We start from the raw sequence: 27395 nt of genomic DNA on the forward strand, positions 1-27395 counted from the left end.
CATTTGTACGTTGATATTGCCCTTGAAAGACAATTTTATCCACTCAACATTATCTGTAAATAGCAAATTGTATTTTTTTATTAGCTCACATGGTCCGAAGGGCCAAGTGAGCTTTTCCCATCACTTTGCGTCCGTCGTCGTCGTTAACTTTTACAAAAATCTTTTCCTCTGAAACTACTGGGCCAAATTAAACCAAACTTGGCCACACTCATCATAAGGGTATCTAGTTTAAAAATTGTGTCTGGTGACCCGGTCAACCATCCAAGATGGCCGCCATAGCTAAAAATAGAACATAGGGGTAAAATGCAGTTTTTGGCTAATAACTCAAAAACCAAAGCATTTAGAGCAAATCTGAAAAGGTGTAAAATTGTTTATCAGGTCAAGATCTAACTGTTGTAAAATTTTAATATGAATCAAACAACCCATTGTTGGGTTGCTGCCCCTTAATTGGTAATTTTAAGGAAATTTTGCTGTTTTTGGTTATTATCTTGTATAGATAGAGATAAACTGTAAAAGGCAAAATGTTCAGCAAAATAAGATTTACAAATAAGTCAACATGACCAAAATGTTCAGTTGACCCCTTTAGGAGTTATTGCCTTAATAGTTAATAGTCAATTTTTAACCATTTTTCGTAAATCTTAGTTATCTTTTACAAAAATTTTCTTCTCTGAAGCTGCTGGGCCAAATTAAACCAAACTTGCCTACAATCATTATTGGGGTATCTAGTTTAAAAATTGTGTCCGTTGACCTGGTCAACCAACCAAGATGGGTGCCATGGCTAAAAATAGAACATAAGGGTAAAATGCAGTTTTTGGCTTATAACTCAAAAACCAAAGCATAAAGAGCAAATCTGGCATGGCGTTAAATTGTTTATCAGGTTAAGATCTATCTGCCCTGAGAGTTTCAGATGAATCTAACTACCGGTTGTTGGGTTGCTGCCCCTGAATTAGTAATTTTAAGGAAATTTTGCTGTTTTTGGTTATTATCTTGAATAATATTATAGATAAAGATAAACTGTGAACTGCAATAATGTTCAGCAAAATAAGATTTACAAATAAGTCAACATGACCAAAATGGTCAGTTGACCCCTTTAGGAGTTATTGCCCTTTTTAGAATTTTTTTTACATTTTTCATAAATTTTTGGTAGATTTTTAGAAAATATTTTCCACTGTAATTACTGGGCCACTTCATTATAGATAAAGATAATTGTAGCAACAAGAATGTTCAGTGAAGTAAGATCTACGAACACATCACCATCACCAAAACACAATTTTGTTATGAATTTATCTGTGTCTTACTCCATTGTTTAATATGCACATAAACCAAGGTAAGCGACACAGGCTCTTGGGAGCCTCTAGTTTTTATTTCCAACAATAAAAAAGGGAACTTGCCATACCTACATTGTAATAAAAGACAGGTGTTACCTGATGACCCCATGAAGGTTGTTGGTGCATGTTCTCACTAATTACAGTTATCTGTAATATCATCATATTTTTCAGTAACGAGTTACATAAATTTGCAGGAAATTGTATCATATGCTTCCCAGATGCAAATTGACAGGAAATCCTATGCTAAGTTACTTATCATGTGTCAGAAAAAATCCTGAAAGAACCAAAAAAAATTCTTACTCTCTCACTCCAGATCATGTCATGATGATGATGTGACATGAGGTTTATTGTCGCCAGGTTGTTAAAACTATTTTTTTTAAAGTACCTCTGGTGCCACCAATGGGAGACTTGCATGTATATTGAAAAGAAGATATGGTATAATTGCCAATGAGACAAAACTCCACAAGAGAGCAAATGAAACATAAATTAACAGCTATAGGTCACCATACTGCCTTTAACAAAGAGTGTAGCCCATACCATATATGCTTCATTTGGGGGTTTATTTATTAAAGTGGGTAGTATTTTTGTAAGGTATGTGGACCAGCAGATAATTGAACAGCAGCTGATTTTTTTCTCGATTTGATTGTTTCCTATTTCTTTAATGATTGAGGGACATTTACATGTTAGAATTAAGTACATACATTGTATATTTGTATACAAGAATTTGCCTAGTATGCTCAAAGAGGATTAAGAAGAAAAGATAACATGAAAATGGCATTCTTTAAGTATATCTAGATGTGTTACAACCATTACCCTTTTTAACTATCTTTTTAAACAAAACAAACTCTGAAAGTAAGCAACAAACATAGTGTGGGTTAAAGATCTCAAAATAGTTTTTACTGTATACAAAGTTTTCCATCATTTAACCATGCATCATGTAACTTCTTGTTTTACTTACAGGGGCCAGGCCTGAGGATGGTGTGCGTGATATGATTATTATTAGTGATATTGATGAAAATGGGATTAATATCAATTTAAAGACAAGATACAAAGAAGATAAAATATATGTATCCTTTTCAAATCTTAATGTTTCATCTCAAACATGTCAGCAAATTAAACAGGAACTTTTGTGTGATATCTTTAATTTCTAGCCATGAGAAACAACAAGTCAAACATTTAGATACATGTATGATTAACATTGAGTTAAGCTTTTTAGAATGATTTTCATATTGGATGTTTGATATATATGTATTGCATATCATAAGATGAAAGTCTTATGTACAAATGTATCTGCATCCAACATGTCCAATCGGATTAAAAGACTGACTTTCACACTTTACCGTAATTTTATAATTATCTTGATCTAAATATAAGTTACATCTCTCTGAAATTCTTAGTCTAAATCTGAGTTCACAATGTTTGTATCAAAAATACCCACACCTAACAAGGTCTGTACAACTATTTAGGTCTGAAGTTTTCCAACAAAAAAGACTACCATCTACTTTAGTTCATGTCTTTTTAATTTTACCTCACCTCCTAATTATTTTGATATACTTTTAAGTCTAAAATATATCATTTTATGAGATTGCTGGCTTTGTAAAGTAGAAAGGTTTTAAAGATATTGGACTTTTGTTTAGAGCATTTAAAAAATCTAAGGGTATACCGTATTTTCCTCTCAAATTTTCCTACATCTGTAACCCATATCCATCTCCATAGTTGTAAACACTATCAAAGAGGGGGGACATGCCTTGGGGTAAATTATTACAATAGTTGTCAGATTATTCTGATCCTCTCTAAAAATAATTGTGTAAAGATTTTATATCTGCAAAGTATTAATTTGTTTATAACATTCCTGATTGAATAAATGGAGATGAACATTTGTATATATATATGTTACTAGGTTGTTTACAATAGTAAAGTTCACTAACATAAAGAATTTAACATCTGTTGGCCTCCTTGATGAAGATTGATAAAGTCAGCAGGAAAGCACCTGCTTGATTCATAACAAAAATACTAAATATTGGCTTAAAAGTCTTATCTGTAAGAGTATTCACAATAGGCTTGATTCATAAAAAAATACTAAATATTGGCTTAAAAGTCCTATCTGTAAGAGTATTCACAATAGGCTTGATTCATAAAAAAATACTAAATATTGGCTTAAAAGTCCTATCTGTCATGTCTGGAAGAGTATTCACAATAGGCTAAACACATTGCGTCGTCGTACAGATATATATATATTTATTACATACACAATAAATTGTCCATTTAAAAGTTAAGAAGGGACTTATAAGTAATAGAATTACTTAAGAATTATACTGAATTCCTTATTATAGTATATTTGTGTAACTTTAATTTCTTAATGTGTCTATGTCACCCACAATAAATACCTGTGTACTTATTTGACAGTCACAATTGTAATTAGTTGTAATATTATAAGAATTTGTAATTGAGAGTCAATAATTTGTTATAAGACCCTTAAAATATGTCAAGTTCAATTTGTTGACCTTAAATAAGTATTTACATGTAGCATATATAGGTCTGTATGTCAGACTGATGTGTTCAAATGAGTAATTGGATAATTATAGTGTACAGAAACACCAAAATTCATAACATATTTGTAAAAAACAAATTGGCTTTTTCTAGATGTTCTCTCTTTTTCTAAAAACATTTTAAAAACAGTGGGTGTACACAAACTCAAACCAGTTAACATTTGTTTTTCTCAAGACCCCCCCCTTTTTTAAGGCTGCCAGTGTATAACTTGAGTAACAAATCAAGCATTGTAACTTAACACAATGTTTTGTACTTAATTCTACATAATCTATGATGTACATCACCAGTTAAATAGATAATCTGATTATATCTTTTCAATGCCAGATTTTACATGTGATACAGATGAAGTGTATAAAAATAATTAAATCCTGAAATCATAGTTATTTTGTTTATCCTGAGATTAAAATTTGTCAAGATGGCATGACTCTGAAGTACAAACAGTGAAACTCTCTTGTCAGAGTTCACCAGATGCAGGAGCAAATCTTTTGATATAGCTAGGCTCCTTCATGTAGCCCAAATTCTGTTCAAAGTTTGATACAAGTTAAATTTTCTTAAACTGTTTGATGCAATGACTTTATTTGGGCCATAATAATTTTGGTTTGTTTATTATTATATAGTCATCTAAGCCTTAATTATTTTGTACATATGTATCACATTGAGCTGTTTTCTACAGTGTTTGGGGGCCAGTTTATGGGCCAGCTGAAGGACGCCTTCGGGTGTGGGAATTTCTCGTTACATTGAAGACCTGTTGGCGACCTTCTGCTGTTGTTTTTTCTATGGTCGGGTTGTTGTCTCTTTGATACATTCTCCATTTCCATTCTCAATTTCATTTGGTTTTTTTTCTCAGTACATTTACATGTACATTGTACAACTATTAGCTGAACTTTAATTTCTATATTGTATAAATATAAATGACTGGATTTCAAAACTTATGTTTGATCCTAATTACATTTTACCCTCTTTCTTTCTTTTTCTCAAATAAAAGTAATCTAGAAAACTATTGTTGATGTTATTTTAAATAGATACATATACAAACAAGTACATATATAGGAAAAAAGCTTTAACATTTGTGGTAATCTAAATGTCTAATCTCCTGACCTGTTTAAGGAAATAAACATTTTTTATTATCCTTTTACAGTAAAACTTTTATTAATATCAGGATGTGAAATTATGTGTAAATTATAAATCTGATTTTTTTCTTTTGGTGGAGTATGCTATCTTTTCTTTAAATTAATTTGTAACTCAGTTAAAAATTGAAGCCCTTGTTACAATTTAGATAGTGCCAGTCTTGAGGTTACTTATTTAACAGAGTGTTTACTTAGACTTCTGAAATAAATGTTCCATTACATAATTTGCAATAAAGATTAAAAGATATGGTAAAATTGTCAGAGAGACAACAAGTTTAAATGTGCACACATTAATGATATAAATCTAACAAATAGTTCCATTTCAACATCATTCATACTTAATGAATACAATTGTGTTCTTTGTACAAGTACAAGAGTCACATTATGAATCTACAGTAATTACTATGTAAAAATTGGTGATATAGCTTAATCATTTAAATAAATAATAAGCATAAAGCAATACCTATATAATGTAAATTAGGAAAGAACCACAATTTTACTTTAACCATTTTTTTTTCATTTCTATTTTTTTTTATCCAGCTCAGATGCTGTAAATTCAAAAAAATGATTAATTAGATAAAAAAAAACAACACTGTGTATTGTGTAAGTTGAAGTATGTTCTTAAAGCAGACTAAAAGTTGAGATGTTTATCAAAAATATCAAGAATTATTTTCTCAAAAAGGCATAATATTACAACATTGAGATAAATGCTTCAATTTACACAAACATTTTGTACAAACATCATTGTTAGGCCTCCTGTTAAGGGTTTATTTACAAAAGTGATCTAAAAATCAGTACAGATTGAAACAGTCAATGCCATGCCAATGAACGCTAGAACTTTATAGGGACATGCAATATCAATTTTTTATAAAGCTTGATAAGTACCCAGGTGCTTCTTTATGATTTGAAATAAAATTCAGAATTTACATTTATTCATGACAATAGACATGACAGAGTATGCTTTCCTTTCTACATATATTGTTTTGATATGACTTGTGTAGTAAAGTTAGATATCACCATTTTAGACCCAAAGGTTATGTTTATCATAAGGATTAAATAAATATGTTTAAATTGACATTAGAATTTAAATTGTAACACTGTTCCTTAAATATTTTCGTTTGCTTCATTAGAGCCCATTGACTAAGAATATGAATGGAATAATTTTGTTTTGTCATAGAATATTCATTTCCTGATGTTTGTTGCTCTTGAGGTTCAGCCTTTTCCTCAATATGCATGTATTTCCTTTCGGTAATTATTGCTGTCAGTCATAATATTGCAATGCTTAAAGAAAACATGTAAATTATGGTTTATAGCCTTGACATAAATCTGAAACACAATTGATCACATCACTTGCAAAGTGGAAGTTTAATTATTTGTCACTTAACTTTTTTCTATAGGGTAGAAACAGAATCTTTTGCAAAAATATCAATAATTAGGTTATCAGGAAATTGGCATTATGACTCATGTGTTGTTACCTGACCAGGTAAATCAATGTCATAAAGCTGATAGCTATTTTCATGCTGTCCTTTTATTTGTAAATCAACTCAACAGTTTTTTCATGTTACCAGATGGCAGATAGAATGCAAAGCTTTATTTGTATAAGTGGATTATTCCATTGGCAGTCTATTTAAATAGGCAAAATTAAAGAAGACCTTTAAATTTATTCAGTCTATTTGAAATCTGCAAAAAAGGTACATAGTAATTTGCCTCAATGCTATGACTTTTATCACAGCTTTCTGAAGTTCAAGGTCTAGATAATTGAATACTTCTTGTGCATGCATTTGGTTATTAGAGTGCAATTATTTGTTTACATTTAACATAAGATGGTACTTATTATAATCTTGAGCAGCATCTGCTTGGGTGATATAGAATTTGGAAAACTTTAATGGAAAGCTTGTCAATTTTGGTTTAAAAATCCAAGGGAATAAAATACAAAGTATAAAAAATATATTCAATTTGATGTACATGAAGTATCAATAAAAAAAATCCTTTTTCATTAATCAATTGAAATATACATTTTTCAGCTACTTTTTTGGTCAATTTTTGCCTTATGACTATATATTTACTTTTTGGGGCTTTTATACAACGCTTACATTTCTAGTTACAGAAACCACATTTATTTCTAGTTGGCATAGTCTTAAAGAAATAAAATAAGGAACACCACTGGTACATATGGAAAATGCATAATAAATAGTTGTACTCGTGAACAAAATGTAACCTGGTAATACTCATGAAGTCAATCAGTAGCCACTGCTAAATCAATGATGGATCTATTAGAAATCTGAAGAAGTCTTATTAAGATAAAATAAAAATTTATATTCATGAATTCAAAAAATGATTAATTTGTTATACTCAAATATATAAGTTTAAAAAACAAATGACACCTCTGCCTACTACTTCCTTCAAATGTTTATCAGTGTTGTTGTTTTTGTGTGAGAGAACATTAAATGTTGACACATTATGATCAACAACGAATTAGCATTTTTTATTATCAATTGCAGACTGTTTTATACTTTAAACTTGTTTATTTGTACTTTTGATATTTTCCTTAACCTGATAAAAGACTTTTACAGGGTCTATATTGGTAGCAGTTAACCCATATAAACAGTTGTTAATATATGAACAGGTGAGGAGACATATACAGAATTATTTTCATACATATGTCATATTTATGAGAAGTCTTGTTATTTATGAGAACCAAGAATCGGTGTATGTTGTGTCCTTTTATATAGTAGACAGTATATGAACCTTGTCTATTTAGTAATAAACCATTAAATGGACAGAGTTTTGACAATTCAATGTATGGCAATCTGTCACCTCATCCCAAATATTTGGAAGCTAAATTGGTCTTATTCACTTCAAAGTGTATTTCATTAATTTTTTTTTACATAAATAAGGCCATTAGTTTTCTCGTTTGAATTGTTTTACATTGTCTTATCTGGGCCTTTTAAAGCTGACTAGCGGTATGGGCTTTGCTCATTGTTGAAGGCTGTACGGTGACCTATAGTTGTTAATGTTTGTGTCATTTTGGTCTTTTGTGGATAGTTGTCTCATTGGCAATCATACCACATCTTCTTTTTTATATTTGTAAACTTTTTGAGAGATTTGTGGTTTGAATCATGAAATCTTTTAACATGTTCATGTAATGGCAATAACCATTGAAAAATATTTGTTAACCTCACTTCAAGACACTTGGCCTTTATCATATCAGAAGTTAAAATCATTTGTATTATATGTCTTGTTTTAAGTGAAATAGAAGCCTTTTTTATTCATGATTATACTGTACTTGTACTGAGTAGGGTTGAAATACAAATATTGATCTATTTCGCTGCAAGATCAAGATCTGGTAGGGTATAAGTAAAAATAGTTTACAGGAAAGACAATTAAGCCTTCTTGGTATTTATCTATATTTTGCATATATGATTTTATGATGCAGAAATATTGTAGGAGTGCAAACAAAGGTAGCTGTGTATTGTCCAACATATTGGAAAGTACACTAAAAAAATGTTCTTTCTGGAGTCAAGTTAAAAAATAATATACTGGCACATAAAATCAAGTGCATTTATGTAAAACCTAGGTCATGTATACAAAAGTTAGGAGGGTACTTGTAACAATATATGCATATCCTGTCTGTATACATAAAATATAAGGTTGTTAGACTTGTGTCAATCTCATTCAGATTTTACTCCAGTTTCAAAATTAAAAATACTCTGATTGAATAGTTTGTTTGCTTTGTTCCGCTAAATACTACAAGTGCTTATGGACTTTAATAGAAATTGTAATTGTTTAATTTGTTATCAAGTGTAAGCTTACAAAGTTATATTGTGTAAACAGGAAATAAATAAAGGTGTCCTTTTAGCATCAAAATACTACAAAGGAAATTATATTAATCATAATGAACTGAATGGTCTTTCCGATGAAAATATTAATAAGCACACACTTTCAAAAAATAATTGCAAATCAATTATAGATTTAGTTAATTTGTATTTCTCTTGTATTATATTATTGGGTAGAACTAATCACATTAATGATGTATTATTTATTTGTCATATGTCTCCATCTGTGTTGACAAGAGTTTTCATGTCGCCACTGGTATGGTCACATTGATTTCTTATCTTGGTCTGGTATCACATTGATTACTTCAGGGTACCAGTATTGATGATGCAATTAATAATTATATTATCAACACTTATTGATGTTATAATTAATAGCATGTAATTCAAAATTTATGGGGGAAAAATACAGAGAAGTGTATAACTGATATATAAACAAATAAGCCAATGTATAAGTCATGTATTAGCAGTCTGACCAATTTTATGTGGTCCTGACAGTATTAGATTTTCTTTAAAGTTATAATATATTATCAGCCCAAAAGTCTTTCCGAAGGCAGCATACTGTAAACCAACATATTTTGCGGATTTATTTTGCATTTTATCCTTTCTAGTCCACTTCACGATTTTCTAATGAACTTGATGTACTTTGATATTAAGGAAAGATACAATTCTGAAATATTCGTGATGATTTATATTTGGTGTTATTTTTTTTAAACCCAAAAATCATGAAAATAAGTTGGTTTACAGTATGGCTTAGAGGTCAAAATCTATAACCCCCTACTGATTTTTACCTTAGAATAGTTTCTGCTGAAACAAATTTTAAAATGCTGGTTTTATAAACAGCAAGATTAAGGGATTTGATATTCTGGGGGGGGGGGGGGGGGGGGGCAGGAGGATTTGTTTTTGATCGGTTATTTATTTTTGTAAACTGAGAGGAAAGATTATTCATTTTCTGCACTATTGAAGCAAGATTTTTCATTTTCATTAAAGCAAGGGACTGATTATTCATTTTCACAACTATATTTATGATAGTCGAAAACATACATTTTTTTTAAATATTTGTTAATTATGAATAATACATGTAAAGTCAAGTCATTATGTACCATTTAATCAGAAAAGATCAGTATCCCCTGCAGAAATTTTAAGATTCAAGATTTATTTCATAACCTCAGACACATACTTGCATGACTTGTGTACAAGAGGACAATATATATACAAATATACTAAGATAATACATAGCGAGACAGGACTAACGAAACACAAATACATAGTAATAAGTATATTATAAAAGACAATTGGTATAATTAGATTAAGTATTTTATAATTTTCTTCACAAAATGAATCATTTATATTCCCAAGCAATATACATGTATTGCATATAACATACATACATAGTGTTAAAGTTAATTTAGTTTGGTTTTATCTAGCCTTTTTCAAAAGTATTGTTAAACATATTTTGCCGAGCGGAGCTATTTTTTTAAGGGTTTTGATACCGCTGAAGGCCCAAGAAGCTATAGACCTGCTAAGTTATTTACAATCCACTAAATTTAGAAATTAAGTGGATGTAATATTAATAATTATAGGCAACCAAACAGCCTCCAACAATGAAAATACCCATACCATATAATCATTTACACAGGCCTGTAGCCAGGAATTTCCAGGGGGGGGGGGGGGCTTATTTGGAATCATGAACTCGACTTTAACAGTCACACTTTGAGCAGAACGTTGACATTAACGGTGCTTATTTGGTTTCAAGGGGGGGTTCTGTTTGTCCGAACCCCCCTGGCTAAGGGTATGTTTATATAAGGCATCAACATGAAACAATATTATTTAGAAAAGTAATGGCCTTATTTATAACTAAATTATTTACAAAACACAAATTATGACAGATATCCACCACAAAACATGTATTTGGTACAAGGTTAGCTACATCTTGCAAAGCACAAATACTATAGTTTGCAATATATCAGAGCTACGAAGCTAGTTAGTCATTGTTTCTAGTCTTTATTCCAAATAATTTACATATAAGGCAAATAATGCAGTTCCAATTAATCCAGGTTGATGGAATAAAATGTAAAACTTGACATTTGTTTCTGTCAAGCTAATCTGAAAAAGACATCTGAAACTGACAAGAAATAATATGATTTCATAGGATTTTATAGCTAGGATAACAGTCATCAAACTAAGGATCAAATGATTAACATGAAATATGACAAGGCTAATGTTATAAATCAGTTGAGGAATTATAAATGACAGATGTCTTTCATCTGTAGAATACCATTTTAAATTGTATGTTTTAGACAATAGCAATCAATTCAATAGTAAACATTATTGGAATAGCTAAAGGATGTGTAATTGTGTACAATTTGGAATCAAGTTAGGGCTTTTTTTAAACCCCTTGGAGGAAATATCACCATAAACAAAGCTGAAGATGTTGAAGTTTAGGGAATATTCCTGTAGTGCATTTTCTCATATCTTAATATATTGTACTTGATAACTGCATGTTCCATGATAGTATTTTGAGGTACAGATTTTTGGATAATTCACAACGATTTATTCCCTAATGGTTGAGGCCTGTTATCTATTTTTTGGATGAATAGATTTCTCATATTATACTGAATGGAGTGGGATATATGAATAATTGATACTAAAAATGCTTTCTCAATAAAATACAAAACTTTACAGCTACTCTATTTGCAAGAAGCCTTATGATTAAAATTAATTGTGTACTGAAATGCTCCTGATGTAAAAAAAAATTACTTTTAAGATTATTGGTGAAAAGAACCTTGATTAGTTTTCCTGTTTGAATGGTCTTACACTATTAATTTTTTGGTCCCTTTATTATAAGCATGCTGTTCGGTGTGAGCTAATGCTCTGTTTTGAAGACTGAACTTTGACCTATAATCAATGGTTTTTCTGTTGCAAATTTATTCTTTGGATGGAGAGTTGTCTCATTGGGCTTATACCACATCTTCTAAAATCTGCAAAAGACAAGAGTAAATTATATATTTTAGAGGTCCAGAACTGTTAGATGTTCTCTTAAAAGCGTCTCAGATCATTTTTGAAATGAAAACTCTATGCTTCACATCTATTACATCGCTCAATACATGTAATTGTTATCAGAATCTTTAAGTATTAAGTATGCAAACATTTAGCTGTTATGGTATTGATGTAGATTGTCTGTAGGGAAATTGATTTGCAAATGCAGTAATAGAGAAATGCACTATAGAGTAAATTGGAGAGAGATAACATTTCATTCATAATGTCAGTACGTTCATAAAATACAATAAAGGGATTCCAAATTCCTCAGTATTACAAAACTCTGTACTTAACATGATATTTGTGTGGAATGACATATCCAGTTTCATATTTTCAACTGTTTTGATCGCACCTTTGTGCATCTATGATATCATGGACAGAATGTTAACAGCCCTTTCTTTTTATGCTTATACAAAGTAAGGAGTATTTTGCATAGTTGCATTTTTTATACCTCACTGTAAATGACTAGGGGAAGTGGGCTATATCAATAATCTGTTAAAAAAGAATATGCTCCTGCTGTATGAAGTGATACCTATATCAGTCATGTCTCTGTTTGTCCAGAATATAAAAAAAAAATGGTTTCTGTTCTCCAACTTAAGTTTGTCTCACCAAATAGACGAAAAACTTCATGACATTGACTGAAAATGGCTAAATGTGAAAATCAGATAGTTTATTGTATCTCAATGTAAAATTCCCCATAGACGTAACTGAAAGTTTGTATGCAATATTGTAGTGCAAATAAAAACTTCATATTATTGACATCTTCAGTGACCAAAATATATATTTTCAACAGTTTTTGAAGCATTTCTGTACAATAAAAGGGTAATGGCATGAATATTAGTTAATATCATCATCCCTGGTAGAATTTAGATTGAATTCACAAGCTTCTGCAATATAGAAATCTATTCTGGATGATTTTTTTTTAAATTACCCATATATTTATGCAATAAGTTTTACTCTGGTCTTTATTAAACAAAAATTAAACTACATCAATCCATAATATACAATCTTATCTTATGAACATTTTATAGAAAGACATAGAAGAATATAGTGGAAAGAAAATAAGCCAAGTGGAACCACATGTGTTCGCTGTTAGTGAGGAAGCCTTCCAGAACTTAAAGAACTCTGGTGTGAACCAGTCATGTATCATAAGTGGTGAGAGTGGAGCTGGAAAAGTAAGCTGCTTATATTTTATAATTCAACAATATATCATGTTGGGATAGTGTGTATAAAGCTTCAAATTAGTACCGTGTTGTCATTGACAAAAATAGTTTTAAAGAGATTGTCAAGCTATGCTTTACAATGAAATGGTTATTGCATGTAATCTGAATTTAAATATCAGTATATATTATCCCTTGTATATATATTCATGCGACAACTCTTTATTATATATCAAAAATATGAATCAATGCCTTGGGGTAAATATGTGAACTCAACACGAGTCAAGCGACTTAGTCAGACTTACAGATCTTGGCAAAGATACATCAAGAAATGGAATGCAACAATGATGAACACAGGACCTATATTAGATATACTGTTTGAAGGATTTTTATGCCCCACCTACGATAGTAGAGGGGCATTATGTTTTCTGGTCTGTGGCTCCGTTTGTGCGTCCGTCTGTCCCACTTCAGGTTAAAGTTTTTGGTCAAGGTAGTTTTTGATGAAGCTGAAGTCCAATCAACTTAAAACTTAGTACACATAAAATTGAGAATGGAAATGGGGAATGTGTCAAAGAGACAACAATGTTCCTTATGATATGATCTTTTCTAATTTTAAAGCCAAATTAAACTTTTGACCCCAATTTCACGGTCCACTGAACATAGAAGATGAAAGTGCGAGTTTCAGGTTAAAGTTTTTGGTCAAGGTAGTGTTTGATGAAATTGAAGTCCAATCAACTTGAAACTTAGTACACATGTTCCCTATAGTATAATCTTTCTAATTTTAATGCTAAATTACATTTTTACCCAATTTTACTGTCCATGGAACATGGAAAATGATAGTGCAAGTGGGGCATCCATGTACTTTGGACACATTCTTGTTATAAGTTAACTATGCCTTACACTGGACAAATTTGGTGAGTTTCATGTGTATACACATGTACAGCTGAATTTTAAAAGTTAATTGATATTTTAATTGGTTGCATAATGTTTGTATTGAAGTTTGCCATCAACCTTAACCTTTAAATTCAAATTAAACTTCTGTGCTAAATAAAACTTTTCACTTCAAATGGGTTGCAACAATTTGCTAAGGAAGTCATTTCTCTGATAATGTGTATTTTTTTTTAATTGATTATATCTTAATTATTTCCTTTCATAGTAATTATATTAATGTAAGGTAGTTTAACCTTCGTGAGAATTAGAGGAAATCTGAATTTAAACATTACATCCTGTATACGATTGTGGTCATGTGCATAACACTTCATAAAGATAATATGAAATGGACTAAATTCTGAAGGTTTTCATTCCACTAATTTCTTAGTAGACTTAAATTAATTAATAGAATCATATGTTTCATTTTCAATTTATTTTTACAAGTATGATTATGTCATGCTCTATCCTTAACATGATATTTTCAAAGCATGTTAGATTATTTTTTTAACTTTAGTTGATTTTTGCCTTTTGTAGTATGATATCATTTGATATGGGACACGATATTCATAATTTGTGACTAAACAAGGATGAGTGAAATTTAACATCAAAGACAAGGAAAAGTATGTCACTAAAGAGTTATTGAACTGAACGAAAGTGACATCTCCAATAAGGAAATATTTATTAAAGAAATATTTATTGACTAAATTGTTGTAATTCATTGAACCCCAAACAAATATTTATCCAGCCCGTGCATTAAGTGTAACAATATTTATATCCAGAGTAATGTAATGCATTAGAATAGTTAGACAGATGGTTATATATAAAGGATCAATACTTGTGGAGTAGTTTGTCCAGAGTTACTCATCCTTCAGGGAACCATTATCTTATCAAATATGCATGACCATTTGTTTTTATCATTATCATATTCTATAATTCCTTATGCAACTATATAATTCCTCTCAGTCTGTGATTTTATCAGTCATTAAGATTTTTTGAAGTTCTTGTTGTTTTAATGCCAAGATATAAAGATTAGGCAAAAGATGAAAAGTTAAACATTGAAAAAAAACCTGAAGTTGTTTGAGGGTCATGCATATGTTAGACATGTAAATTAAATTTATGTTTTTGCAAAAAGTGTTAAAATATTAATGTTTAGTGTCAGTTTTTCAGGTTAAGAAAATTCCCCAAACGACTCTTGCTGTCATGCTATGTTTATAATTTTTTTACAACACGAACTTGAAACTAATTATTAAACTTAAGTATGTACTTAATAAGATTATGATAAATTACTCTGTGAAAGTGAGCCATGCTATGGATAGTTTATAAGATGTATATGAACACATGTGTATTTTAGCATATGCTGTCTGCCAACATACTTAGCAATATTATTTGTTTTTTTTAACAGTTTTAATTTACTTTCAGACAGAGACCACAAAGTTTATACTACAGTATCTATGTTCTGTGACAAACCATACATCGTTCTGGGTGGAGCAGCAAATTCTGGAAGCCAATACAGTTCTTGAAGCTTTTGGTAATATTAACTTGAAAGTTGAATTTTTGAAAGATTTGGAAAGAGAGCTTGTCTATGTTGTTTTTTTATGAAATCAACCTTGTTCATGGTCATAAAAACACATTAAATTCAAACTCCAGTGTAAGTGTGATCCTTAAAACATCCTGTTTATAAAATCAGAATTGTATAAGTTGATGTAAACATTGAATGGAGATAAATAGAAATGAGAATATTATTTTTATTACTATGAGTACTGAGCAGTAAACTTTTTAATGTCGCTTGTCACCCGTCCTAATCAAGGCTTGATTATATACTCTCAGAATTTATGTCTCCATTGCTTTTTTGTTGCAATAGTTGATGAATTCAACTGGATTAGCAATACAATAAAACTGTTGAATTCCTGTGTATTAATAAATCCCTATGGAGAAGAGCAGTCTAGAGTCCTAATGACTTCTGTATATTGATAGGATTCTATAAAGCTTGTTCTTTTATCTGGATTGTGTCCTGAATGTTCTTTTGTTTAATTCATCAGTTTCTGAAATTGACTAGTATACATGTTGCGTGTTGCGTGTTGCATGTTGCGTGTTGCGTGTTGCGTGTTGCATGATGCATGTTGCTTGATCTTGGATCATTTATTTTACAGTTTTTGTAAAATTAGAAGAATTTTTAATTACAAATACTTTTGATAATTTTTGTTATCAGTCATTGTATTTTCACCGTTATGTCTATGACATACATCATGCAGTCTGCACGTTTATTTAAAGTTAAAAATACTGTTCTTGAGCTTAAGTTTGTAAACTATATCTTATCTCTAATCAGTATTTAATTGCTTACAATAACTGATCATAACTTAGTATTTTCAGAAGTTTTGAGATTACTAATTAATTGTTATCATGTAATTTTGCTGTATGAACCATTGACTGTTAATTTGATGTATGGTGCAGCTGTCATGGTTGTATTTCTACTCTAATCATCTCTCATTACAACCCATTTTACGAGTTTTTTTATTTTTATATCCTGTTCCTCAAGTTGTGTGATCTGGAACGGAATGCTACTTTTAGATTGATACATTTCAAAAAGTATCATAGCCCTGGGGCCGTGTCAACGAAGCTGTCCTAGGACTAAGACATGTCTCAGGATGGTCTTAGGACACGTCTTAGTCCTAAGCCAGGTTAACGAAAGTCTCCTAAAATAGGATATGTCCTAGATTTGGTCCTAAAGTTAGGATATACAATTACGTGTCTTAGGATAGTCCTAAAGGTTACATCGTCCTAAAACGTAATAAAAACAACAAATATAGCATTAACTCAATACTAAAAATACTAATACAATATTAAACTTTCATTAGATAAAATTAATTAAAAAAATAACAGTGTTTGATGTTTGATAAAGATTTAATTGTATTATATTAAATTATTTCGTGCTGCCTTTTTTGAAGCCTTAACAATACTATCATCATAAGCAACATATTTTATAATTCAAATATGGGAAAAAGTTTACTTCTTTTTTTACCTAATCCTGATTCGATACATGTAATGAAATCGAGTGGACCTAAGGACCAAACTAGTCGATGTACTAAAATTGCAGCACGAATATCACAAAGTTTTGTGACCATTTACTTTTGTTTTCGTATTAAATTCATTTATATCTTTTATCATATTTAATAACGTATTTATTAGTATTCCGTAAAAAAATAACTTTTATTTTGCGTTAATTGTTTTCTATATTAGAGTCAATCATCCTCCCTCTCTTTACATATAGGTTCTAAAATACAATTCAATCTTTGTCATACAAATCTCTACATATATTTTCAATTAAATAAATGTGTTAGGATGGTCCTAGGACCATCGTACGTAGGACAGTCCTAAGACAGCTTTGTTTTACATCATAAGACATGTCTCAGACACGCCCTAAGACCATCCTAAATAATGTCCTAAGACCTATCTTAGGACATATCCTAGGATACTTCCATTGACACGGCCCCTGGTTAATATAAACAATAAGTTTTAAATATTAAAATGTAAAGAAGTTGAGTATGTAAAGTGACGATTTTCCAAAAAAGGGAAAGGTGGCTGGGATTTGCCCGATAAATTTTTTAACTGTAAGTTGGAAGTTGGCAGAATCTAAATAATTCAAATATGGGGAAAAGTTTACTTCTTTTTTTACCTAATAATACATGTAATGAAATCGAGTGGACTTTGCAGCACAAATATCACAAAGTTTTGTGACCATTTACTTTTGTTTTCGTATAATTAAATTCATTTATATTTTATATCATATTTAATAACGTATTTATTAGTATTCCCTATAAACTTTAACTTTTATTTTGCATGAATTGTTTTCTATATAAGAGTCATCCTCCCTCTCTTTATATATAGGTTCTAAAATACAATTCAATCTATGTCATACAAATCTCTACATACATTCAATTAAATAAATGTGATAGGAGAGTCCAAGGACCATCGTAGTTCAGACTGTCCTAAGACAGCTTTGTTTTTCATACTAAGTAAAATTGAGAATGGAAATGGGGATGTTAGTGAATTACATAATAAAGGAGCAAAGATTGGCGTCCAGAATATGAACCAGCATACAATAATTTAAGTTATGTAAAATTGATAAATGTGTTCTGCTGAAAATGTCAAACGCCATCAGTATAAATTACCCGAAAAAGATAGTGTATATCAGGGTAGGACTGATGGCTGACTAAATAGTAGAATGGGGCTGAATATTGAAATACTACTTTTTGATAAATATTCCTAAAGTAATGAACTAGAGCAGTTCTCGCTCGGACACACACTCCATAATCTAGTATATTATAAGAGCATAAACCTGAAGCACGGGGAGGCACTCTACTGCCTCCACACGGCACTAAAGACAAACTCTGTAAAAAATAAAATTGAGAATGGAAATGGGGAATAGAGAATATCTCAGACATGTCCTAAGGCAGCAATCATTTGATTTTCGGGGGGTATGTTTTTTTTTCTGTGCAAACTTCTTTCAATTTTAGCATTACATACACATACAGTGGCAGCTGAGGTTGAAACAAACACATTTTTTTTATCAGGGTCCAAAACAAATTATTTTTTTCACCAAAACCAGGAAACAAACTTTTTTTCTCCAAAAAAAAAACATACCCCCCCCCCCCCCCGAAAATCAAATGGTTACTGCCTAAGACCATCCTAAATAATGTCCCAAGACCTATCTTAGGACATATCCTAGGATACTTTCATTGACACGGCCCCTGGATGTCTACCAAACTTTGACACAAGTTTGTTTATGATGATAAGAAAGTATCCAGAAGTAAATTTTGTTAAAATAAAATTCCTTTTTTCCCGTATTTTAGTTATAAATTGACTTAGTTTTTTTACATTCACTCTGTGTTTAAGTTTTTAGAATTTTAGTAACTTTCTTAATTAAACTATCCTGGATTTCTATCAAACTTGGATATAAGCTTGTTTATGATCATAAGATAGTATCCCGAAGTAAATTTGTAGAAAAAAAAATCCATTTTTTCGAATTTTACTTATAATTGGACTTTGTTTTTCTGCCAGGAAATATCACATTCACTCTGTGGTTAAAGTTTTTAAAATTTTAATATCTTTCTTAAACTATCCTGGATATGTACCAAACTTGGACATAGACTTGTTTATGATCAAAAGCTAGAATCAAGAAGATTTTTTTTTCAAATTTTGTACCTGTATATACGTAATTTACTTGGTTTTTCTTCTAGAAAACAATTTACTTACAGTCTGCAATTAAAGTTTTAGAAATATTTATCAGATTCAGGAACTATCCTGGATTTTTACCAAACTTGGACAGAAACTTCTTATAATCAAAAGACATGCAGTATCGAGAGGATAACTTTTATCATTGTTTTTTTCTCATTTGGTAAAAAAATAAAATTATAATTTAAACCATTTACGTGTCCTTATTTCCAGTATAAGAACAATTATAATTTGTACAAACTTACATCTTCACTCACAACATATATATGTATATTGCACATTTGGACGCAGCATTGTATCATACTTGCTCAATCCAATAAAGTATTTGATATTTCATAAATTATCTCTAATTAGCTAATTTTTTTTGTAATAATGAAAAACATAAAAAATCTAACAGGTTAATTAAAACTTACCCTTTTGTCTTCCTTTCTCTCTTCTTCTTATAAAATAAACCGTTTCACATGGGCATTCCTTAATTTTAATTGTTTTAATTGTTGTATGGGGTCACTTTAAGTGATCATTTCACCTTCAGCTTGATAAGTTGTTTATTTATTTTAGCTGAATATAAAAATCTCTATGTTGAGAGAAAATCTCTGTCATTGAAAATAATTAACAGGTCATAAACTTCTATCAAATTTTCCCATAGCATCTAATTAATACTATAGATCAGTCTCCAGAATCCAAGTTTTAGTGACTTTTGTTGATAGATTAATTATAAATTTCAGATGAATTAAAGGTTACAGATAGTTTCATGTTGGCCCTTTTTATGTTACCATGCATAATATAGTGCAGAATAAAATTGACTCCTATACATTTAGTTATAACATTAAGGCAGCAACCCTTTGATTATTGTTTTCATATTTTGGAGAAAAAAATAATTTGTTTTTGATTCTGAGAAAAAAAATTGTTTGTTTCACCCTCAGCTGCCACTATATGTAATGCTAAAATTGAAAGAAAAAAATTGTTTTCGACTTGTCGCGAACAAAATTAATTTGTCCAGAAAAAAAACTCATAGCCCCCCCCCCCCCCCGCCAGAAAATCAAAAAGTTGCTGCCTTACCTAAACATTCAACCTGTGTAAAATTAACAAATGAAAATTTAAAAGATTTAGCTATTATTTTTCAGATTCTGTTACTTCAAAATAAAAAGAAGTAAAATTTACAGTCATGCGTTAAAAACTTAAAATACACAAATTTGTTCTGATGGTAATTAATAAAACATCCTTTAAATCCTAGCCATCATTCATCTATCATGTAATGAAGGGTTATATAATCTGAGTGACGCCATTGAAACAGCAATCAAACACTACCAACAAAAAGAAAGAATTTACTTCCCTAATGTACAAAAAAATAATCATTTTAATTTGTCCTTTAAGTCAACATTCAACCCGCAACCCGCAACCCGCAACATGCAACACGCAACATGCAAAATAGCAGTACCCTAAAAATAAGTGATAAAATTATGCAATAGCACAAAACAATTTTAGCTCACCTTGGTCATATTGCATGTGAGTTTGTTATGTTTTGTAAACAGTTTTCCTTTCGTTGCTGAAACCGTATAAAAGATTTCATCCATAATCAAGGCTGAATAATGCTTTGGACACCAATATGAAAAAGTATAATAGACAACCAACATCCCCCTCTGTTGCTATGAAAAGAACTGAGTGTAAAATCAACAAAATATTTTTATCAATTTATTTTTGAATATGATTGGCCTTTCCATCAAACATCATGCATAATCCAAAAGTATTTGAATTTTAGACTCCTCTATGCAACTGTTCCTACAAATTTAGATTGTACCCATCACTGGTAATATCAAGGTTGAGCTTCAATTTATATTCACATTGATTGAAGGATTGTTGGCATTTAACGCCACTTCCTGTGCTACTAGCTATATCACAATGTTCAGTGTTTATTAGTGGTTGAAGCAGAAGTACCCAGGGAGAACCACCCACCTTGGGTAGGTAAACTTGAAATCCTATTTAATTAAGATTGAAGCTTGACACCCTTCCCTGAGCAGATTTAGAACCCACAACCTTGTGTTGACATGCTAGTCATTGCTGAAGACAGACTACTAACACCACTCAGGTACCAAGTCCTACACAGTTTGGGTGACTTCTTTTTAGATTGACATCAGATAGCATAGATCTATGACCTTATTATAAAAAAGTGTGTTTATTCTGTTCACACAAAAAGTTTGCTCAAATTTTATAGAAGACTAGACATTCTGTAGTACTTTTTAAGATTTTTTTATAGTGCTAATAAGTGATTTTGACCTTTAAAATTTGTATTGAATAGAATTCAACTTATTCTCATGGGAAATCATTAAAACAACTTTGATGAGAATTCAATGCAAGAGGCTGACTCTGTCACCTATAAGTTTTGGTATTTATGCTATCCGCTGCTCTTAACCTTTGATTTTTTTACCTTGCATTTAAATAGAGAAAGAAAATAACCACACTCAAACACAAGAAATAATAATAATGGGGAAATGATCTGAAATGGATCAATCATTTATAATTCTGTGGAGATTTTCAAGTTTTGGTGGGACTGCACTTTGGTACTAACTTAGATAACAATATTTTTAATAGTTTTTAGTTGTTCATTACCAGAAAGGACCTCCTGAGTAAACTTGGATACCATATTCCAATAAAGATCCTTACCCCTGAAGTGTGACACTCTTTAATAATGACAAGCAATGATAATGGGCATGGCTTTTCATGTAAATTGTAAGGTTTTATGGTGTTGCAAATAGACAGATTTGTGTATTGACATATATATACACATTAATAGATGTCACATAAGAAGTTAGACCCAGTTAACACATGCCACTGTTTGGGTTTGGTTCAATACAAATAATAAAAAGACATTATTTTTTAGCTAATACTTCAGGAAGGAAACAAAAAAGCTACTTATACTTACATATTGACTCATTTCACAAGTGCATTTATATATAAAGTACTAACTTTTACACTGAATACAGCAGTCATCTAAAAAAAATGACATTTGGTTTATGCAATTGGCAGTTTCAGAATCTAAAGGACTATGGGTAATTTCATTGTTCGTACCCCAAAATAAAGATAACCTCACATCATTGGTTGAATTTCCATTGTTTAGAAAGCTTTTAACCCAGAATGCATTAGATTCTGAAATGGTGTATTAAAGCTTTATGAACTACTCAATTTACATATAATTTTGATATTTTATGTATATTTGCTGTGTTTATATGATGTTGAAAGTCAATATATAAAACTACCTAAAAAGGGTTTTATTGTAAAAAAAAAAAAAGGTTGTAATAATAGGGAGAGATTATCCACTAAGCACTTCCAAGAGACAAAATGAATAAAGGGGGTGTTGTGGGCTATTAAGGTTGTGGGTATAATCAGTGAGACAGCAACTGATCAACAGAATAAGACACTATATTAAAAGATTGATTGAACATTTTATGCTTAACCTTTTGTTTGAAATTAAATACAAGTTTACATGTTACACACTGTTTCATAGTTTAAAGTAGATATCAGTTAGTTGTAACACAATATTCTACTTAAGTTTACATAATAACAATTTCCGCCACAACATCCTCAGACTGTTTAACCTCTTTTAAGTCTACTTTTACTTATCTCTCAATTTGTATATTTTTCTTCCTTTCTTGCAAGTAATTTACTGTAGATCAGTTTTGTTTATTGGGTTCTAATTTTCATTGTTTTCATTGCCAAAGGGTTAAGTTTAATGTTAACCAAAATACAAGGTTGTAGTATATGGTCTCTTTTAATTGCAAACATAGTTAATTATTTCATTCCTTTAGATTTATGTAAATTCTTTTCAAAGATGATTTTTTTTTAAATTGACACTTAAGTGAACAATTGTCAGTTTTATTGTCACTTTGCTGTCATAAAAATATATATATATATATGGAAATTTACATATATATTAGACCACAAAAAATAGTTTCTTTTGAAAATTGAAAAAAAGACATCTTGTAATGGCAACATATCTAAATTAATCTATTTTGGTATTTTTTGCAATCTGGCATTATGATTAAACAAGAGAAGTATGAACCTAAAAAGTAAATTGCAGGGGAAAATTAAAAAAATATATACTGAAACTCTGAGTTATGTCTTGTGAACATCTTACTGATTTTATTGAATTCACTGTGCCAATAAAGTGAAGTTAATCATCATTAGGTTTATAGCCCTATAAATGGTGATCCTTTGAAAAAGCTTTTGATTGTTTTGTAAAATTAAATGATTCCAAATTAGTGAATTGAAAATAGGAAAGAAAATTATGCATCACAGTTTAGTAGGGAAAAAAGGACATCAGTCAGCAAGAGGCCAACAAATGGTCCTCATTGATTGAAAAAAAATCATACTTATGTTGTTTCTAAATGATCCAGTCCAGATAAGCTGTCTGTGATTTCAAATGAGATAACCATACAGTCATAAAAATCAAATTCTGAATATAGATTATTTAAAAAACACCCAAGAGATGTAATGGCAACAACTGGAGAAGGTTTCCATGTTTTGAAAGGTACTCTAATATCAGCAAGGTGAAAAGTTTGGGGAGTACTCCATCCTTTACTATAATTTATACAGATAGAAATTCAAACAAATATATTTATTACTCAACATTTGTCTTTATCTTCTATTCTTTAGATTTTGATTATTTTTTGAAAGGCTAGTTAAAGAATTATAACTTATCACAGTGAAGACCGGTGTTGGTTGGGAGTATAAACACCAGTAAAGTTGACATTATTAAAAATTGATGTTTATATTGTCTGACCGGATGTTACACTTGTAGGATTGAAGAAGGAAGTTTCTCTCCCCGGAAATACTAACAAGTTCACACTTTAATACATTTACTCATTAACTGCAGAACAACCTCTCTCTAACAGATTTTCATTGTTAGCAATTGATCATGGTTCATTACCATTTGAAATCTTGTTTGAAGAACAGGGTGCAATAACTTTTTACTGATATTTGAACTTGTCAAGTCCCAAAGTGACTTGTGGTGTAAGGTGGTGTTGTGAAAATGGGTGGGTTTTGGATGTGCAGGGAAAAGTGGGTACTTTAATAGGTGTAATCAACTACTCCTTTTGGTTTTATTACAGATCCCTGAAACTTCACTTTAAATAGAAAGATTGCAAAAATGTTGGAAGTTGTTGAATTGTTTGAGGAATTTTTACATTTCATATTTCATAAATTTAAATGTCAGTATAGAACATTCACCATTGTTTTTTAATATAAAAAAAAACATACTATGCAATATGGCCATGTGTCTTTTATTTTTTTTTTACATAGTTTTGGACATTCAAATTCTTAATGATATGGCATGAGGGTACAAACTAAATAATTTACCACTTGTTTGTCTTTATTTACTACAACTTTAAGCAAATATCTAGGTGGTACTTGCATGTATACATTAAATATTTTCAATAACAAATGTGTGTGAAAATATGCAAATTTGTTCTTTCTTGTAAAAAAAAGTTGGAAATTTGCTATCTCTAGACTAGTGTGTCAAAAACAAACCAAAATAGGCTTACATCTAAAGTGCACCATACCTTTACTGAAAAAAAAGTTAACACTCAACACCAATATATATGATTAAGAAGAACTTATGATTCCATGAAGTTTATTAAATCATATGATTTCCTTTTTCCTATGATATCATTGTTGTACAGGAAAGTATTATGTGATTTTTATTGAAAATAGAGCATCCTGTATATATTTATATGCATCAGGATATTATTAATTAGATCAAGTTCACAAACTAGGAACTTAGTTTTACAAGAGCCAAAAACTCACCATCTATAAGGATAGGAAATTTATATTGGTATAAAAGAGATATTTCTGGTAAAAAAAGATAATCTAAGTCTTTCTGAAGGCTTGTGAAAGTTCAGCTTAACATCCGTTTACATGCTATTTGTAAACAGTATTATTTGAAAGACATTTGTGTATGATATGTAATGATATAAGTATATGTCCTTATTGGTTTAAAAATAATCCACTAAAAGATCACCAGTGGTCTTGCAATCATACAATGATGCTGGTTAACAACTCAAATGGATAAATTGGTCATCTTTAAAGTATGAGATGGTTTTGAAAAGATTTGATATAACCACTCAAAGAAAAAAATAGTTATACTTGAATTTTGTTTGTCTCAATATACATGTAACTCATCCAATTAATAGACTTTGATAAACATATCTTTAGATTGATAAAATCTTTGTTCCATTCCTAAAAAAATATTGGTGATGCATATCCTTGGTTTCATTAATGCTGGTAATTATCCAAATTTAAGGCCTTGGTAGATACAATATTTGGTGTAAAAAAGCTTGAATATATCTAATTAAAGATCCTTGGAAACAAGAGTATGGTGGAAAAATCTGTGTACATGTATACACGATAACACCCAATTAACATATTCAAAGGACCTTTATAATTTTAGGATTAACAAATCTTATTATCAACCAAAGCAAATGATTTTGGTAAATTTGTTCTCAGATCAATAAATGCTTTTTCTCAAGCCAATTACAAGTCCTTGATATAAATTTCTTTGGGTTGATGAATCCTTTGGTCTATACACCCTATCAGATGTCCTCAGAAGAATTACCTTTGGGTTAATATATTGTACACACCCAATCAGATGTCGTAGGTAAATAATGAAAGAAGTCCATAGTTGACATATCCTTTGGTAAAAATCCTATACACCCAATGAGATGTCCTACTCCTAGGTAAATGCTGAAAGAAATCCTTGGTAGATATATTGCATAGACTTGTCTGTTGTTACACAGTGTATGATGACCTCTACATGGCTTTTGGATAATTTTGTTGTTGGTTTGATGTCTCATTGATGTATATCTAGCACCTTTTTATGCCCCACCTATGATAGTAGAAGGGCATTGTGTTTTCTGGTTTGCGTCCGTCTGTTCGTCCATCTGTCTGGCTTCAGGTTGAAGTTTTTGGTCACCATAGTTTTTGATGAAGTTGAAGTACAATCAACTTTAAACTTAGTACACATGTTCCCTATGATATGACCTTTCTAATTATAATGCTGAATAAGATCATTTTACCTCAATTTCACGGTCCACTGAACAAAGAAAATGGTAGTGAGAGTTTTTAGTCAAGTTTGTTTTTGATAAAGTTGAAATTCAAATCAACTTGAAACTTAAAACACATGTTCCCTATGGTATGATCTTTCTCATTTTAGTTCTAAATTAGATGTTTTACCCCAATTTCACGGTCCACTGAACATGGAAAATGATCCATGTACTTTGGACATATTCTTGTTTTGTATACATTTCAAAATTACAAATAAAGTTGATCAGATACTGTAGGTTAACTCCTGTTTTTCTGATGTTTGGTTAACTACTATACCATGTATACTAGAGTAAGCAATTGAATGAACAACAGCAGCAAGGACCATGTTTTGAGGCTAGTAGACATTTATTAATTTTTTATCTTTATAGGTAATGCCAAAACAGTAAGAAATGACAACTCAAGTCGTTTTGGAAAATTTATGCAAGTGTGTTTTGACGATTCTCAACAAATTAAAGGATGTATTGTACAAGACTACTTACTGGAACAGTCCAGGATTACATTCCAATCTAAAAATGAACGTAACTACCATGTCTTTTATCAGTTTATTGCTGGTGCTGATGCTAGTGCTGAATTCAGGGAACAGTTTTTTGTTCAGCCAATAAATACTTATTATTATTTAAGTCAGAGTGGATGTACAACCTTAAATGGTGTTAATGATACAAAAATGTTTGATAGACTACGTTTAGCTATGAATGTGTTAAAAATTCCAGATCAGATGGTGGATGGAATATTTTCTGTGATTTCCGCAATATTGCATTTAGGTAATTTAACGTTTGAAGATGTAGAAGGAGAAAAAAGTGATTTGACATCTAAGGATAAGGAGATATTAGACATGATTTGTATGTTATTAGGATTTGAAGCAGAACCGCTAATAGATTCTCTTTTATATAGACAAATTCAGGTTCGGGGAACAGTCACAAGCATTCCGTTTAAAGTGCAAGAGGTATGTATTTAAACTACTGGATAGTACTTAAAACTAACTTATTTGGTGTACAAAATACTGGAATGATGTGAATGTTTGTTAGACAAGGCTTTTGTAAGCTTAACCTTAAATTGACAATACCTTAGTCAGTGTTCTGTTTTTGAGATTTGGTCAGTTTC

General features: G+C 30.5%; 1 protein-coding gene across 4 annotated transcripts in view; it reads left to right on the forward strand.

Moving 5' to 3' along the window:
* Positions 1 to 27395, forward strand: part of LOC134712582 (myosin-VIIa-like) — a 98242-nt gene that overhangs the window by 1004 nt on the left and 69843 nt on the right. For all 4 annotated transcript variants that reach the window (XM_063574290.1, XM_063574292.1, XM_063574291.1 and 1 more), the window contains exons 2-6: positions 2289 to 2395; positions 7569 to 7631; positions 12909 to 13052; positions 15387 to 15495; positions 26663 to 27237. In XM_063574290.1, coding sequence (XP_063430360.1) covers positions 2289 to 2395; positions 7569 to 7631; positions 12909 to 13052; positions 15387 to 15495; positions 26663 to 27237 — 998 coding nt within the window. The remainder of the gene's footprint in view (positions 1 to 2288; positions 2396 to 7568; positions 7632 to 12908; positions 13053 to 15386; positions 15496 to 26662; positions 27238 to 27395) is intronic.

This window comes from Mytilus trossulus, chromosome 3 (assembly GCF_036588685.1).
Source record: "Mytilus trossulus isolate FHL-02 chromosome 3, PNRI_Mtr1.1.1.hap1, whole genome shotgun sequence".
Lineage (NCBI taxonomy): Eukaryota > Metazoa > Mollusca > Bivalvia > Mytilida > Mytilidae > Mytilus > Mytilus trossulus.